This window comes from Taudactylus pleione, unplaced genomic scaffold, assembly GCF_031769625.1.
Source record: "Taudactylus pleione unplaced genomic scaffold, aTauple2 ptg000051l, whole genome shotgun sequence".
In the NCBI taxonomy this organism is placed as follows: Eukaryota; Metazoa; Chordata; class Amphibia; order Anura; family Myobatrachidae; genus Taudactylus; species Taudactylus pleione.
In genome coordinates this window covers 930,498-949,480 of record NW_028284453.1, presented here as the reverse complement: position 1 = coordinate 949,480, position 18,983 = coordinate 930,498, and the positions used below count along the sequence as shown (strand labels likewise).

Here is an 18,983-nt window from a genome sequence, read left to right as displayed (position 1 = left end):
AGAGGAAGGTAAGCAGGGGATATCTGTGATACTAGTGTATGGGGACAGTGGGCCACATCGGGAGAGGAAGGTAAGCAGTAGATATCTGTGATACTAGTGTATGGGGACAGTGGGCCACATCGGGAGCGGAAGGTAAGCAGGAGATATCTGTGATACTAGTGTATGGGGACAGCGGGCCATTCTGCGAGAGGAAGGTAAGCAGGAGATATCTGTGATACTAGTGTATGAGGACAGTGGGCCGCATCGGGAGAGGAAGGTAAGCAGGAGATATCTGTGATACTAGTGTATAGGGACAGTGGGCCATTCTGCGAGAGGAAGGTAAGCAGGAGATATCTGTGATACTAGTGTATAGGGACAGCGGGCCATTCTGCGAGAGGAAGGTAAGCAGGAGATATATGTGATACTAGTGTATGGGGACAGTGGGCCACATCGGGAGAGGAAGGTAAGCAGGAGATGTCTGTGATACTAGTGTATGGGAACAGTGGGCCGGACACTTAATTTCTCCAAAAGCAGGTGAAAATGTTTAATTTTCGCCTGCTTTTGTAGAAATTAAAAAAAAAACCCTCAGAAAGTTACTCAGAGATACTGTAAGCTTTATTAATTTTGTACTTATTTGTATACATGAACTTTGCACTTGCAGCACATAAGAAACAAGCTCCCAATCTGACAGTTGCAGGAGCATTGGATGCCATTTATCTGCTAACGCTCCTGCATATACACCTATACATATTATATTATTAAATTAATAGGGGCTTATTCAATTGTTTCTCGCTCCCATAGCTCCTGTCTAAAGTTACCGGAACTATTAAATTGATTTGGGGACCCGTCATTTATCGCAGATTTCAACTTGCACCCTCCTGAGGTGCAAACAGAAATCTGCCCAAAGTAGCGCTTTTGCAGCGTGCCCGGTTTTTGGGTGCCTTAACTGGCACTAAGCATGGGAGAAGGCTCATCCCTTGCATTTTGGTCGCGCATATAATTGAATAACTCCCATCACTTTAGACGAGAGCTACTGCCATCTAACACAATTAAATTACCCCCATCATGTTAATTGTAAAATGACCTTTGCATTGTTAAATCTGCTTATGAATTAAATGGTTTTATTGTTATTTATAAAAATAAAGCATATGATAATTATTATATACTAATGTAGCAGACACAGGACACAAGGTAGACAGTAAGGAGGACAGAATACAAACAAGTGTTTATTCTATTTTAATGGTGTAGCCACAATACATTAACAAGACATAGGGCCAAATGTAATAGGTAGTCAGTTTTAGTAACAGTACAAACTCGCACTTTCTCGCACTTTTAGAAAGTGTGAGTTTGTACTGAAACTCGCAAATTCAATAGCCTGCGAACTTTTCAGCTCGAGGCTACTGCATTTGCGAGTGCAGGCGAGTTTAGGGCTATGTAAACTGACACCTTTTAATGCGAGTAGCATTAAAAGGTGCGAGTTTTAGAGAAGCCATCACAGATCAGTGAGATCCATGGTGGCTTCTGTGTGTGTTAAAAAAAAAAAAAAGTGCACCCCCTCCCCAAAAGCATAACCAGCCCCGGGCTTTATAAAGCCTGTTCTGGTTCTAAAAATACAGGGGCCAAAATGCGTAGGGAGCCCTGTATATTAAGAACCAGCACAGGGCTTTGTTGAGCTGGTCCTGGTTCTGGAAAATCAGGGGACAAAACGAGTAGGGGTCCCCTGAAAATTCCTGAACCAGCACCGAACTCTTTCTAGCAGGGGGATAATGCCACAGCCAGGGAAAACCTTTCACCGGTTTCCCCGGCCAAAGCATTATCCCTGACTGCTAGTCAGTCCAGGCCGGGGATCCCTGGGGAGTTGGGTACCCCCCAATAAAGGGGTACCCCTCTCCAGGGCACCCCAGGCCTAGACTGATAGCCCGGGGCTATCCCCGGCACCCTAGGGCGGTGGGTGCCGGGTTGATAGTGTAAAGTGAAAGTGTAAAATTAAATTTACCATATTATCTTTATTTGTAGAACCACAAGTACCAGCAAGCCTCCCCTGCATGCTGGTATTTGGAGAACCACAACATTCGCGACATTGTATCATTGATGTAACCACAAGATTAACATCAATTAATCTTGCGGTTACTATGTAGCGGCTCTCACCATAGACGGCTATGGGGATTTCTCACCATAGACGGCTATGGGAGACAGAGGCTGGCCGCATTCAGCTAATCAGGGAGCTGCTCCGACGGAGATGCTCCCTGATTGGCTGGCAGCCCCTGCACTGATGGGGCACACGTGTGCCCCGGTCATTTACGCGGAGCAAAGGTATGTGTTCACACATACCTTTGCTCAGTCCGCATGGATCGTTTTTTTTTCGGTTTTTTATTTTAACCCCTGGATTGCCTACTTGGAGAAGAGGACGTGATCTACGCATAGGAGAGGTGAGTATGGATTTTTTTTTCAGGTACACCCCTATGGATTACTTCGGATACTAGGTGAGTATGTGTGAGTGTGAGTGTGAGTGTGCATGTATGTTTTATTAAAATTATACTTTCACGGTGTAAGTTTGTTTATTTACGTATTTCTTTAGTTGTGGAACTACAAGTGCCAGTGGGCCCGTAATGCCCCGCATGCTGGTATTTGTGGTTCTCCAAATACCAGCATGCAGGGGAGGCTTGCTGGTACTTGTGGTTCTACAAATAAAGACAATATGGTAAATTTAATTTTACACTTTCACTTTACACTATCAACCCGGCACCCACTGCCCTAGGGTGCCGGGGATAGCCCCGGGCTATCAGTCTAGGCCTGGGGTGCCCTGGAGAGGGGTACCCCTTTATTCGGGGGGTACCCAACTCCCCAGGGATCCCCGGCCTGGACTGACTAGCAGTCAGGGATAATGCTTTGGCCGGGGAAACCGGTGAAAGGTTTTCCCTGGCTGTGGCATTATCCCCCTGCTAGAAAGAGTTCGGTGCTGGTTCAGGAATTTTCAGGGGACCCCTACTCGTTTTGTCCCCTGATTTTCCAGAACCAGGACCAGCTCAATAAAGCCCTGTGCTGGTTCTTAATATACAGGGGCCCCCTACGCATTTTGGCCCCTGTATTTTTAGAACCAGAACAGGCTTTATAAAGCCCGGGGCTGGTTATGCTTTTGGGGAGGGCGTGCACGTCATTTTTTTTTTTTTTATAACATTTAACATAAGTACACACAGAAACATGTACATATCTCATGGATATGTGTATGTTTCTGTGTTAATCTGACCTGCTCAGGATGTACTCGCTAGCCTGAAGCAGGTCTATTATTTGGGGACTTTTGGTAATCTTTTTTTTGCGAGTCTGAAAAAGACACCCTATTACATTGGGCGAGTTGATTGTTTTCAATGTGAAAACATCTGGATGCGAGTTTGAGAATGGAGAGTTTTAGTAACTCTGAAAAATGCGAGTTTTAGTGAACAGACACCCTATTACATTGGAGAGTTGTGAAAAATTGCGAGTTTAGCACCAAACTCGCAATTTACCTAAACAGACTACCTATTACATTTGGCCCATAGTGCCTGATTCTGCAGCTTAAGCAACTGCAACTACGGACGTAGATTGGCCGATTGTTCAGTACTGCGCATGCGTTTGCACCGCACTGTATGTGTGCTGCAATCGTACTGTGATTACAGACACACATCGGAATCCATTGCAGAGTGAGTGACAGCCGTGAGCATTTTGGGGGTGGTGACGGGGGAGTGGTTGGAGAAACGCAGGTGTGCCTGTTACATGGGCGTGCATAAATTAGCCACTGCGATTGCATATGCAGATTGAGAGCCCTCTGCATGCGATGAGACTTGCAGCTTCTGCGACGGGTCAGACCTGCTGTAATTGTGCTTGCTGGACCGATGTGTTTCGATGGTACCGATGTATACACAGGACTGCGAGGTATTACGGATGTGAGAAAGCAGCAGTGGGCGTCTCTATGCTGGCTGAGCTGTGGCACGCGTTAGCATATTTTTTCAGCTGCATTGGGTGCGATTACGCAGCTGCGATCTCAATTGCGATCCATACTGAATTATAATACATAGACACTAAGGTGTTAATACCCATGTAATAAAAAGTCTATTAATGGTGCAGCCGCAGTACACACGGCATAGATACTGATTATGTAGCATTGCTCTATTGATAGACAAAATCACTTACAATAGAGCGGAGGTGTCCTTTTAATTCTTATTTAATTTTTCTTAAAATAAAATAAATAAGTTTTGAGCTGCAACAGATATGTCTCCTAAGAGGCATTTGTGGGGATGCAGCCTACACTGCCGAGTCCAAATCTTCAGTGGGCATGTTACACTTACACATTTATTATACCCCTGCTGTACATAACTTTCATGCTCCTGAATCCCCCTTTCTCAGGCCTAGGGTGCTGCAAGGACCATTAACATTTGTTTTGATTTTTAAAACATTTAAATAAAATGGATTTTCAAGGGCTGAAGTTTGATATACGTCTAACTCTAAGGGCCGTATTCAATTAGAAGTGAAAAGCCATTTTCGCATGTTTTTTGGCAACAATTTTGCCTGAAAATGTATCTCCGTATTCAATTCCAGTCCGTTTTAACCTATGCGAAAAGTCAATGCACTGAAATAGGCGATTCGTTTTCTCCATAGAATAGCAGGAGAAAAAGAGTGCAAAATCTATACTTTGGGGTGCAGATATTGGGAAACAACCCAGAACCCTTGGTTCACCCCCAAAGGACAATTCACCCCAAAAAAGTTAAAAAAAAACCCAGGAACACCCCCAAAAATGCCATAGAAATTAAAAAAGTGGGGGGACAACTTCAAAAACTAGTGAAATAAGCTTCTGGGGGTGCTCTAAGAAGGGGCCAAGTGTTTTGGCCCCTTCTTAGGGTACCCATTTTCAAGCACCCCAAATTTGATGGAACTACTTATTTTCTCAAAAAAACACTGCTTTATGCCATTCTTCCACACTTTTAACCAAGACGATAATAGCAAGCAATTACCACCACTTAAGTACCCTGAGTAGTTCAATTAGGACTAATAATAAACTACCAGAATGATTTCAGAAGTCAGCCCATCTTTTTCTGGGGTACAGAGTGATTCCCCCAATTCATCCTGCACTTTTCGCCTGTTTCACATTCTCCAGGACCCGTTTTCACCTGTTTGCTAATTGAATACGGAGTAAATTGGGAGCGCGCATGTAAAGTTTCGCCTCCAACACAAGCGAAGGTGGAGAAAAGTCCTGCAGGCGGAACTTTTTCGCCGAGGCAAAACTAATTGAATACGCCCCATAGGGGGAAATGTGTCAACCCTTGGAGAAAGATAATGTGGAGATGTTACCATAGCAACCAGTCAGCTTCTAACTGTCATTTACAATAATAATTTATATTTATTTATATGGCGCCACAAGTGATCCGCAGCGCCTTACAAAGTACATAAGCAAATAATTTGACAAGTGACTTACAGTACAAAATAGGACAATGACATGGATAATATATCTTGCTACTTTAGTGACCATAACACCTAGATATGCAACAGAGCGTAAGCAACCAAGTGTAAGGTGCCCTGGTGGGGGTTAAGAAGTAGATGAAAGTAAAGTAGGGAGAAGCACAAGAGGGTAGAGGGCCCTGCTCGTAAGAGCTAACATTCTAAAGATACAGTAAATGGTAGCTATAAGCTGATTAGTTGCTATGGGCAACTTGTCCACTTTACCTCTCTCCAAGATTTGATACATCTCTCCCTAACTAAGGCCCTATGGCAAGTTCATAACTAATGGTGCATACACACGTAAAGATTTTCTGTCCAACCATCCAACTAGTTGATTGGTTGGAATGAAAATCTGGTAACGTATGGAATTAATTGATGATCAGCAATTTGCTCCTAAATGCCAGAAAACAGATGAAAATGGTCGTCACACAAGTTTGTTAAATGTTTGATCTAAACAATTTGTTCAAACAACAGTTTTTGTCCATTTTCCAGCCTTTGGGAGCAAATTGCTGATTGTCATTTGCTTTCATACCTTACCAGATTTTCATTCCAACTAGGGATGTGCAGGCTCGGTTTTACTCGGATTTACTCGGTTCTTATCGCCACTTTACCGCAAATTCGGATTTATTATATTGGCTATCCAAAACACATGATAGGCGATAGCCAATAAAATGCCGTTTAAAGATCCGAGTAAATCCGAGTAAAACCGAACCCGCTCACCCCTAATTCCAACCAATCAACTAGTTGGATGGTTGGACAGAAAATCTTTATGTGTGTACCCAGCTTAAGGTTGTGCGAGAGGTTAGGTGCAACACCGTCAATTGCTAATTTGGCTCGCAGGGTGAATGGAATGGCAACTGGCATCCTGCTAATAATCACAAGAGCTGCCTTGTGGGTCCATAGGACATACCAGGAGCTCAGCTTCCTGGCCCCGGATGTGGCCTGGCCCTCCCTCCATGACATCATGGTGTCACATTGCCTGCCCAGCGTGGATTATTGCTCGGCTACGGCTCTGTCCTATCGATTTAATAACAGAGGCACCACATCACAAAACTTTTCTGGGAAAATGTTACTGTGCTCCAGGTCATTGATCCCATGTTGTTACAACTGTTACCATGTGTTGTCTCTCGAGAATACCTGTATCACCTAATAGAATAAAAAATTAAAGAGAACAATAGTTTAAAGAAACATAAAACTAAAGAGAAATGATCAGCTGAGAAAACATCATATGTCATACAGTGACTGCGTGTTCAATATAGAGTTTATTTTCAGTCTGGCTTTTGTAATCTTTGTATATCACATGGTTAATCTGTGTGTCAATAGTTGTAGTTAAAAAAGGCAAAACAGGAACAAAATAGTGAGTTGTTTATGTAACATTTAAGTTTCAGAATAAGTTTTAAATACAAATAATAATATGAAAAAACAGCAGACAATCCATACAACTAATATAAGAATGAAGATGAGAGCTATATTAAGCAGACGACACACGGTACAATGTGTAGCTGGCGTAGCGACGGCCGACATATCAGGCGGTCCCCACACACTGCCCGACCGCCCGATATGCTGGCACCCCCCTCCCTCCCCTTGCAGAGCGTTGCATGGGATTGTACATCTCTACACCAGATCACTTGTGCAGCATGAAAGATCTGGAGGAGCGATGAACGATCCCACAGGAGCACGCACTGGCCGATATCATACCCACACACCGAAAGATATAGCAGCGATATCATTCCAATCCGTCTTTAATAGCCGCTATATCGCTCTATGGACCTGATTCAGAGCCGCTCGCTAGCGATGTGTGCTCGCAAGCGGCCCGATGGTTTGCGAACGCGCATGCACGCGATTCGTTCTGCGCGTGCGCGAACTGCTCTGTGCGATCGCAGGCCGCTCGCTCGCCCAGCAAAGACAGCCCAGTGTAATGAGTGACAGAAGAGGCTGTTTGTGGGTGGTAACAGGGGCAGGATACTGATAACGGGGGTGTGGAGGTGCGAACGCAGGCATGCCTGGGTGTTTCAACGCCGTTTTTAAGGCGTGCATAATTAATAGACAGCATCATAATACATGTCACATGTCTGTTTTTTACACTGAAGTCCTCACAGTGCTTGCGGCAGGGTAAGGCAACCACAAGCGCTGCGATCACTATCGATGGTGCTCGATGTACCAATGTTTTAATAAACTTCCTGGAGATGACGTCTGCTAGTGGGTGTCTCTACATAGGCTAATGGGTGTCAGCATACACAGAGCGATCGCTCGTACAGCCAAAGTGGGTGTTCTTACGCCTTGGCGAGCGATCGTTTCCCATGGCGTCACTTTGACAAATTTGCATACGCTGGATGCGAGCGTTCGCATCTAGCGAGCGGCTCTAAATCAGGTCCTATGTGTGGGGCCCTTTAACTGTAACATTTGTTACATATGTTAGTTCTTGTTTCTATTTGTTCTACAGTAACTACTGGAGTTTAGAGCTCAGCCAAAGAAGGATCAAATAAATACATCTAAAATTAAAAAATAAATGACTCATGGGTGTTAATGACATTGAATGTGTAACTAAAGCCATTACATATACAGTATAATATATACAGCAGATCATTTTCTAAAGGGTTAAGAGTTAAGTTTCTTTTATAGAAAAAAAGTTTGGATCAAGAAGAGAAAACAGGTGAAAAGAGAGAAGGAAAAATAACTAAAAGGAGGAGACCGGGGGAGTGAATAATAAGACAGTGTAGCACTTATGTAGGAATTAATCACGAGGTCCACACGTTTAGAAAGATAATGAAAAAAGAAGTGTTGATGCTGAAATAATCTTAATAAGGAGGGGTCCCATACAAACAATTGACAATAAAAAGGTCGGCAATGATTCGGTTGACATGGAAGGCTACATGACAAAAGGTCGACAGTACAGAAGGTTGACAGGTACAAAAGTTCAACAAGTTCAAAGATCGACACTTTTTTTTTTAGGGTTAGGCACTTACCAGAGGGTTAGGATTAGGCACTTGGAGAGATGTTATGGTTAGGCACTTACCCTGGTGGTTAGGATTAGGCACTTGGAGAGGTGGGTATGGTTAGGCACTTACCCTGGTGGTTAGGGTTAGGCACTTGGAGAGGTGTTATGGTTTGGCACTTACCCTGGTGGTTAGGGTTAGGCACTAGGAGGGATGGTTAGGGGTAGGTACCAACGAGAGGGTTAGGGTGAAGAGTAGGGTTAAAAAAAACAAAAACAGTTTCACAGAAATGTTTGACACAGAAGCTATGACCCTTTTGTACCTGTCGACCTTCTGTACTGTCTATCTTTTGGCATTTCAACCTTTTTCCATGTCAACCTTTTGGTGTCAACCATATTAGTTTTGAAGCTTTTTATTGTTGACCTTTTGTATCACACCCAATCTGGAGCAGTTATACTATTGTTTAGATGGTGGATCAATCCCTCCAACCGTGGCCAACAACATGACCTGAGTCATCGCTCCCCCGATGTACATGACTTGCCTCCCCCCCTGGACTCTCCAGCTGCAGTGGAACTATATGGGCCAGCATGCCATGTTACTTTGGATCCCTGTGTCATTATGCATCCCAAGTCTATAGTAATGATTTAGCCAGTGTAAATGATCCATCTGCAGTAGAGATACTTATTCCAACCTGCTATGTCACTGCCTGTTCCAGGCTGGGACAGGAGCCAAAGGTTATCACAGAACAGACAGATTTCCAAGATTCTTTTTCCTGTTTATGCTCTGAGATAGAATCACTGTGGGCTGAGAACATGTTCCCACTATGCATCCAAAGTTCACTGTGATTCTATATCCAGTACATAGGAAGCAGTAAGTAAGCTATAATGTACAAACATCTGTGCCATGAGAGCTTGTGCATTCCATGTGCCAGCATTCCATAACATCCACTGACAGGGCATGCTGGGACGTGTGGTTCCACTGCAGCTGATTGTTAAATATTTTGGATAGACATAGGAGAAATAGGAGACTGCTGTGGCTGCTACTCAGCAGCCACGAGCAGTCTCCTACTGCAACCCAGCACACAGTATCATGTGCTGGGCTACTGTGAAGTAAGAGGGAGGAGAGTTGGTGCCGGGCCCATCCAGCAAGCCCGGGCCTGGGCAAATCATACCTACTCCCTCCCTCTCGGCGCCCCTGCTCACAAACAGAGCCAACTGCAGCTTTATATCTCCAGTAAATTAGTGCTATTTATATGGGAGCGGATCGAATCCCAAAGGTGGAACAGTGAAGATCCTGACAGTTAAGTATTTTCTCTATTTGCTAACCTAACTCCCCCCCTAACCCTAACCCTCCCTTAGGGGTGGATAACCCTAACCTCCCTACCAGGTGCCTAACCCTAACCCCCCCTGTAAGTGCCTGAACTTAACCCCCCCTTCCCCATAGCCTAAAGCTAAGTCTCCCAGTGGGGTTGCCTAACCCTAAATCCCCCCTTTCCCTAGCCTAAACCTAACCCTCCCAGGGGGGTGCCTAACCCTAAGTCCCCCCCCAGGAGCCCCTAACCTAACCCTCCCCCCCACTGCTGTCCACACACGCCGCCCGGCTTACCTTCGATTGGTATGCCGGGTGTTGGGCTCCCGGCATAGGTAAAATGACAGGCATCAGGATATCGATGCCTGTCATTAGACCACTGCCGGAATTACACAGTCGGAAAGCTGGCGGTCGGCATTTCGACCGTCGGCTTCCTGACTACATCCCATTTATATTATTGTCTTCAAAGTAATAGCACACAAATGAGGAAATGTAATAGCCTGCAACTTGCAGGCATCAGTGAGATACTTGCAAGCCTAGCCAATGGTTTAAAGTGGTAATTATTTAATAGGCAAAACCTCTAAATATTCTGTAAATATAAAAGTGCTATAGCCTGGGGCTGGTTACCACTTTGCAGGGGTCAAAGACAATGGGGGTTTGCTGTTAATCTAGCTCTGCCATTGTGGGCACACAAGATGTTTAGCACTGTCTAGTGGAAAAGGACCCTCAAAAAATAAACACTCCACCCTGAACTGAAGCTAAACAGCACTGAGGCTCTGCCTGGCACCAATTGTGCATTGTGTAACAAGGTTATGATTATAAATAAAAAGTAGATTAACTAATATTGTGGAATTACAAATCCCAACAAGCCCTGGCAGCCATTGATTCCATGTAGATGGGCATTTTGGAGCTTGCGGAGCTAGAATTATGAGCATGCCCATGGTTTCCATGCCAAACTGGACCTTTTGGAGCTACTGTACATTCTTGTTTCCACATGCTGCAACCCCTTCAATATATCACATGTCCCAGGCCCCATTGTGATGTGGCCACACCCCCTTCCTGCCTGTCCCTATCTGAATTGCTGCATGGTTGGGAGGTGTAACTAAATGCTGTCCATAACTCTAGAGGTGACTATTTTTCCTTTATTATTATCTAATCACACTATTAAAATAAAATAAAAAGTATGTATGTTTCAGTAAATAAGGAAATGTTATATACATTATACTATCTTATGTACACGGTTTCACACGGGTAGACCTTAGATAATTAATGTTTCCATCTCCATCTCACCACTCCAGTAACACATTAGTCCTTCAGCTCTATAGTAATGCATCATCGTTATAGTACAAATTTACCCTCCCTCACCTGTGTACTAACACATTCCACTCCCTCACCTCTGTAGTAACACATTATCCTCGCTCACCTCTCTACTAACACATTCCACTCCCTCACTTCTGTAGTATTATTATTATTATTATTATTAACACTTTATCCTCACTCACCTCTGTAGTAACACATTTCCCTCCATCGTCCATGTTGTAACACATTCGTAGGCAAACGCAGGGGGGATTTCCGTCTGCCTGGAAAACCCCCTCCCCAGCCTACACCATTACCACAATAGAAATAGAAATATAATAGAATTTTACTAGTGCTGCATGTTCTTGGAATAGTGCCCACATCTAAAATAAAAACATTCAGCTCAGGCAGAATATACCTAGTGCCGCACCTAATGGCTTACTGTGATCGCTGGTCCTGTATCTGCTCTAATTATGACACACAATACACTTTGTATGATGCATATTAAAGCTGGTTAACTGCTAATTCTACCCTCTTCATGGACTGGCCACACTCACTCTAAAATTGAGCATTTGGAAACCCCCCTCTAGAAATCCTGCGTTTGCCACTAACATTTAACATTCCCCTCCCTCACCAGTGTAGAAATACAATCTCTTCCTCACTCCTGTAGTAGCACATTACCCTCATTCACATCTGTAGTAACTTAGGCCCTCATTCAGAGCCACTCGCTAGCGGCAGTACGCTCGTTCCGAGCGATGTTCGCACATCTGCGCATGCGTACGGTTTTTAATACGCATGCGCGAACCAGTCAGTGCGGCCGAAAATCATTGGTACGCAATATAGCGAGGGCCTGCTATTTTGAGTGACAGAATGAGGCGTATGTGGGTGGTAACAGGGGAAGGTGCTTGAAAACGGGGAGTGGAGATCCGAACGCAGGCGTGCTTAAAGGTCAAAACGGGCGTTTTAAGGGAGTGCATAATTAATACAGCAGCGTCATTGACCACGTCACTTGGTTTTTTTAAACTCAGAACTGCTCGCAAAATAGCGGTTGAAAACACCAACCACAAGAATAGCGAGCAGTTCATACGCTGTACGATGTACTCGATTAATCTAATAAATAGCGGACATGACGTATGGTGCGTGCGGCCAGGGGGCGTTTTTATCAAATAAACGAGCGTATGTTTTGCTCGCTCGTTCAGACTTAGAGGTGGGAACAGACTGCAATTTGTGAACGGATCATTTGAATAGCCACCCCTTGTTTTTGAACGAACGACCACAAATAGCGAACGGCTCTGAATCAGGCCCTTATTCCCCTCCCTCACCTCTGTAGTAACACATTACCCCTGCTCACCCTTGTGAGGGTTCCCATTCCACTCCCTTGCAAAATTTGTAATACATTACACAGTTATGATCAAGACGCACACTATCGGAAATGTATTGGAAATGTATTAGGCATTCCTGGGTGGAGACTGGGAGGTGGCTATTCAGATGCACAGAGATGGTCCGTCTTATGGGCGTATTATGGGAGGCTTGTCGTTTATAGTGGATGCGTACTCATATGCCTAATCAGCCATATTGGAGGCCATACTCTGAGAATCTGCAACTAGTATGGGGCTGGTGCGAACGCAGGCTGCCTGCAATTGCACTGACCTATTCGCTTCTGGCCATAAGGGGTTTAACATACAGGTGTATTAGAAAACAGTTGTAAATACAGAATAATATATCTTGTGCTACTGGAATTGTTTTGTACAGTAACATGTACATGTTACATGGAATTGTTTTGCCCTTTACATGTAGCTAGAAAATACTGTTCTTTCTAAAAGTTTGGATACAATTGACTTCCTCATTGGTATCTCCCAAATACAGGACAGCCCCATAGAGCCATGTGATAGAGCTGCAGACAGACAGAGGAGAGACTCACTGAGAGGACGGAGCCTAACGAAATGGGAGATTTATACAGAACATATAGTAATTGCAAGAATAAATGAAAGTAGATTTAGTGACCAGAGACTAGTCTGATCAGCAGCATGTCAGGGTTCCAGGTTTAGCAAGAAAGGAAAGTTTGTTGTTAGTAGTTTAATCTTTCTATTCGTGGACTGGATAAAATGTGTTCCCCGAGGCAGCACTTCAGTTACTATGTTATACTATCAGGTAAGAGACCAAATGCAGGGTGAGGATGTGACACATATACAGTAGTTATGTTATTGCTGTAGTCAAGACTTCTACTAATAATATATAACAGATCTCACTGTGTTATACTATATATCAGTGCTCCCTGTGCTATACTGTATAATGGTGCTCCCTGCGCTATACTGTATAATGGTGCTCAATGTGTTATAGTGTATAAAGGTGATTCCTGAATTATACTGTATAATGGTGCTCCCTGTGTTATACTGTATAATGATGCTGCCTGTGGTATACTATATAACGGTGTTCCCTGTCTTATACTGTATAATGGTGCTCCCTGCGCTATACTGTATAATGGTACTCAATGTGTTATACTGTATAACGGTGATTCCTGAATTATACTGTATAATGGTGCTCCCTGTGTTATACTGTTTAATTGTGCTGTGGTATACTGTATACCGGTGGTCCCTGTGTTATACTGTATAACGGTGCTGACTGTGTTATCAGTGGCGGAACCAGGGTATTGGGAGCCCAGGGCAAATTTAAAAATGGAGCCACCCCCCCCCCACTATGTGCGTGCGCCAAAAATGGACGTGGTCACTTAAAAATGGGGCGTGTCAACATGACACACCCCTTCCTTCACATTCCATATGCACCTTAATGCAGTCCCCCCTATGCAGTAACCCCAGTAGTGGTCCCCCTTATGCGGGCTCCCAGTAGTGCCTCCCCTTATGCAGGGCCCCAGTCTGCCCCTTATACAGTACCCCCAGAATGCAATGTTCCCAGTAGTGGTCCCTCTTATCCAGGTCCCCAGTAGTGCCCCTAATACAGTGCAGTGCCCCCAGTAATGGTCCCCCTTATGCAGGCCCCCAGTAGTTGTCCCCCCTATCCAGTGCCCACTGTAGCGGTCCTCCCTATACAGTGCCCCCAGTAGTGGTCCCCCAGTGCAGTGTCCCTTATGCCCCCAGTAGTAAGCCCCTTATATAGTGCCCCCAGTAGTAGACTCCCTATGCAGTGCCCCAGTAGTGATCCCCCCTATGCAGTGCCCCTTATATAGTGCCCCAGTAGTAGTCCCCCCCATTCAGTACCCCCAGTAGCGGTCCCCCCTATGTATGCAGTGCCCTTTATATAGTGCCCCCAATAGTAGTCCCCCCCCTATGCAGTGCCCTTTATATAGTGCCCTCAGTAGTATCCCCCCAAGGCAGTGCCCCCAGTAGTGGTCCCCCAATGCAGTACCCCCAATAGTGGTCCCCCCCAGTAGAGGTCTCCCCCAGTGGTGCCCCCAGTAGAGGTTCCCCCAGTAGTAGTCCCCACACAGTGGTGCCCCCAGTAGAGGTCCCCCCAGTGGTGCCCCCCAGCAGAGGTCCCCCTCAGTGGTGCCCCCAGTAGAGGTCCCCCCAGTAGTGCCCCCAGTAGAGGTCCCCCCTATGCAGTGCCTTTTATATAGTGCCCCCAATAGTAGTCCCCCCCTATGCAGTGCCCTTTATATAGTGCCCCCAGTAGTAGCCCCCTCAGGCAGTGCCCCCAGTAGTGGTCCCCCAATGCAGTACCCCCAATAGTGGTCCCCCCCAGTAGAGGTCTCCCCCAGTGGTGCCCCCAGTAGAGGTTCCCCCAGTAGTAGTCCCCACACAGTGGTGCCCCCAGTAGAGGTCCCCCCAGTGGTGCCTCCCAGCAGAGGTCCCCCTCAGTGGTGCCCCCAGTAGAGGTCCCCCCCAGTAGTGCCCCCAGTAGAGGTCCCCCCCGTGGTGCCCCCAGTAGTAGTCCACCTCCCCCCTGTGGTGCCCCCAGTAGTAGTCCACCTCCCCCCTAACAAATACACACCATAAATAAAACACACATAGTAAATAAATTAAGAAAAATACACTCACCTGAATCCACGCTCCGACTCCAACTACTTCTCTAGCCGCCATCCACACGTCAGTCCTCCCGGGCTGGCGCGCTCTGCATTATGGGAGAGACGTCGTGACATCTCTCCCATTACCCACTGCAGGAGCCAGGAGACGGAGCTCATGAGTGAGCTCCAGCCTGGCTCTTGCACTGGGCACAGCAGCAGCCAATGAGAGTCTGTCTGACTCTTATTGGCTCCTGAAACACACATCGCTGCCACGCTGGTGGCAATGTGTGTGTACATGCACCAGCCTGAGCCCGCCTCCCACCCTTCGTCTGGCGCTATTGGGTAAGCGGTCAAGGGGAGGAAAGGGGCTCGGCTGTGCAGCACAGGACCGGGCTGGGCGCAGGGAAGACCAGCGCCGGTCCTGTGTCTGTGTAAATGTGTAGCGCTGACCGCACTCACTGTGGTCAGCACTAGACTGGCTAACTAGGATGGGCCGGTACCATGGCCGGCAGCGCCCCACGTGCCGCCGGTCCCACGGCGCCTAGGGCACGTGCCCCGGTGGCCCTGCCCTAGTTACGCCACTGTGTGTTATACTGTATAACAGTGCTCTCTGTGCTGTACTGTATAACGGTGCTCAATGTGTTATACTGTATAGCAGTGCTCCCTGTGTTATACTGTATACTGGTGCTCCTTGTGTTATACTGTATAACGGTGACTCCTGTATTATACTGTATAATGGTGCTCCCTGTGTTATAATATATAACGTGCTGACTATTATATTGTTTAACGGTGCTCCCTGTGTTATACTATATAATGGTGCTCCCTGTACTATACTGTATTATGATGCTGTTTTATACTTTATAACTGTGCTCCCTATGTTACTGTAAAACAGTCAGGGTAGGACTGGCCCACAGAGGTACGGGGGAAATCCCCAGTGGGCTCCATTGCCTGAGGGCCCCACCTCCTCCTCTAATGTCAGGTTTCAGAGTGTGCATTTGAATTATACATTGTTACTCCATTACAGGGTCAGTTACCTGGTAGAGCAGGAACATGGATGAACAGACCATGCTCTGCAGTATCCATGTTGTCTGCAGGCTATGTCCTCTATAATGGTTAGCAAAGCCTCTGTGAGGCTGGCCACATCCCTCTGGAGGCTGGCCCCACTCTGTAAGGACCCTTCATGCCCAGGACCGACATTGATAACGTGTTATGATGACTGTGTTATACTGTATAACGGTGCTGAATGTTTTATACTGTTTAACGGTGCTGACTGTGTGATACTGTATTTTGGTACTGACTGTGTTATACTGTATAACGGTGCTTCCTTTGGTATACTGTATAACGGTGCTTACTGTTATTCTGTATAATGGCGCTGACTGAGTTATACTGTATAACGGTGCTGACTGTTATTCTGTGTAATGGTGCTGACTGTGTTACACTGTGTAATGGTACACCATTTGTTATACTGTATAACGGTGCTGACTTAGGGCCTAATTCAGACCCGCTCGCGAGCGCTAAGCGCTCGCAAGCGGGTCGATGTTGGCCCAGTGCGCATGCGCACGATGGAGGCGGCTTCGTCGTGCGCATGCGCGAGACCCGGATAGCGACGGCAAGCCGTCGCTATGGGTCTCGCTACAAAGGGGGCGTGCTGTTGATGGTGAGTGACAGCACGCCCCCTTTGGTGGGCGTGCCAGGGGCGTGGCTGCCCAGGCGGAGGCGTTCCCATGGGAACGCCTACCGTCTGGGGCCAGCCCCACTGACATCACAAGTGATGTCAGTGGGAGTGCTTTCAGCTCTGATAGACCCAAAAGCACTCCAGGGCTTGTGGCAACGAGATCCTACCACAAGGTTCTCGTCGCAAGCCCGATGGCTGCTCGCTATAGCTGTGGGTGGTCACCCACAGCTATACGAGCGGCCAGGAGGCCGCTCTAAAAATTCAGAAGGATGGTCCTGATTCAGAGCGAGCGCTCTGTCAGAGCGTCCGGCTCTGAATCAGGGCCTTATTCTGTATAATTGTGATAACTGTGTTATACTGTGTAACGGTGCTCTCTGTGTTATAATGTATAATGTATAACATATAATTATAATGTAAACCGGTGTTCCCTGTGCTATACTGTGTTATACATAACAGATGGAGCACTGTTATACAGTGCTCCCCGTGCTATACTGCATATACTGTATATCAGTGCTTCTTGTGTTATTATACTTTATAATAACAGCGCTGACTGTGTTTTACTGTATAATGGTGCTCCCTGTGTTATACTGTATAACGGTGCTCCTTGTGTTATACTGTATAATGGTGCTCCCTGTGTTATACTGTATAACGGTGCTCCCTGTGCTATACTGTATAATGGTGCTCCCTGTGTTATACTGTATAACGGTGCTCCCTGTGTTATACTGTATAATGGTGCTCCCTGTGTTATACTGTATAATGGTGCTCCCTGTGCTATACTGTATAATGGTGCTCCCTGTGTTATACTGTATAACGGTGCTCCCTGTGCTATACTGTATAATGGTGCTCCCTGTGCTATACTGTATAATGGTGCTCCCTGTGTTATACTGTATAACGGTGCTCCCTGTGCTATACTGTATAACGGTGCTCCTTGTGCTATACTGTATAATGGTGCTCCCTATGTTATACTGTATAACGGTGCTCCCTGTGCTATACTGTATAATGGTGCTCCCTGTGTTATACTGTATAATGGTGCTCCCTGTGCTATACTGTATAATGGTGCTCCCTGTGTTATACTGTATAATGGTGCTCCCTGTGTTATACTGTATAATGGTGCTCCCTGTGCTATACTGTATAATGGTGCTCCCTGTGTTATACTGTATAATGGTGCTCCCTGTGTTATACTGTATAATGGTGCTCCCTGTGTTATACTATATAATGGTGCTCGCTGTGTTATACTGTATAATGGTGCTCCCTGTGCTATACTGTATAATGGTGCTCCCAGTGTTATACTGTGTACCGGTGCTCCCTGTGTTATACTGTATAACTGTGATTCCTGTGCTATACTGTATAATGGTGCTCCCTGTGTTATACTGTGTACCGGTGCTCCCTGTGTTATACTGTATAACTGTGATTCCTGTGCTATACTGTATAATGGTGCTCTCTGTGTTATACTGTGTACCGGTTCTCCCTGTGTTATACTGTTATTGATACCCCTAAAACTATATACCCAAAATGTCGCTGTTTAGCGCTACAAGTTGCATAAGAAATAATTGCTTTCCAATCCAATTGTGGTTCCAAAGCACAAAAAGTTATATTATTCAATGAAAAGTATAGAAGCCGATACATACGCGTGCGCACTGGTCCCAGTATACAGTTGTCTCTCCAGAAGCCTGTGGTCATCCAAGAAGAATGGCTGTATACTATAACCAGCACCCAGGCTATATACCTTACAGAACAAAGAGACTAGTTAACAGATTTCCATTGGGTCTTGCTCCTGGAAATTCTGGTACGATGCAGGCAATTGGACAGTTCATACAGTGTCACTAGGGGTATGTCCCAGTTCCTCAGATGTTGCTTTGTGTGGTTTTCTCGCCGAAGAACTGGTTTAAACTAGGGGTGAGCGGGTTCGGATTTCTGAAATCCGAACCCCCCCGAGCCCCCCCGATCCGAGTCAGATCCGAGTCAGGCTCGACTTTTCCCGCCTGACTCGGATCTGAAATCAAGGCAAAATGTCATCATCCCGCCTTCCGGGTCTCGCGGGTTTTGGATCCTATATAAGGTACCCGCGTCGGCGCCATTTTCTCACTCGGCTGTGGACAGTGAAGAGGGAGGGTGGGAGTTAGGGCTGGCTGGGCTGGGCTGTGTAGTGTAGTGTAGTGCAGAGTAGTGTTGTACTGTGCTGTGCTGCGCTGTGCTGCTGTTGTCCACTACTTCAAAGTCCATAGGGGCTGGCTGTGTTGTGCTGTGCTGCTGTTGTTAATAGGGGCTGTGTCCACTACTTCAAAGTCCATAGGGGCTGGCTGGACTGTGTTGTGCAGTCAGTTCTCCATAGGGGCTGTGTCCACTCCAAAGTCCTGTG

General features: G+C 46.0%; 1 protein-coding gene across 1 annotated transcript in view; it reads left to right on the top strand.

Moving 5' to 3' along the window:
• The first annotated feature begins 12,919 nt into the window (after positions 1 to 12,919).
• Positions 12,920 to 18,983, top strand: part of LOC148535429 (cell adhesion molecule CEACAM19-like) — a 52,033-nt gene continuing 45,969 nt past the window's right edge. Inside the window, exon 1 of the mRNA XM_088462605.1 lies at positions 12,920 to 13,139. Within this exon, the coding sequence (XP_088318731.1) occupies positions 13,094 to 13,139 (46 nt within the window). The 5' untranslated portion in view covers positions 12,920 to 13,093. The remainder of the gene's footprint in view (positions 13,140 to 18,983) is intronic.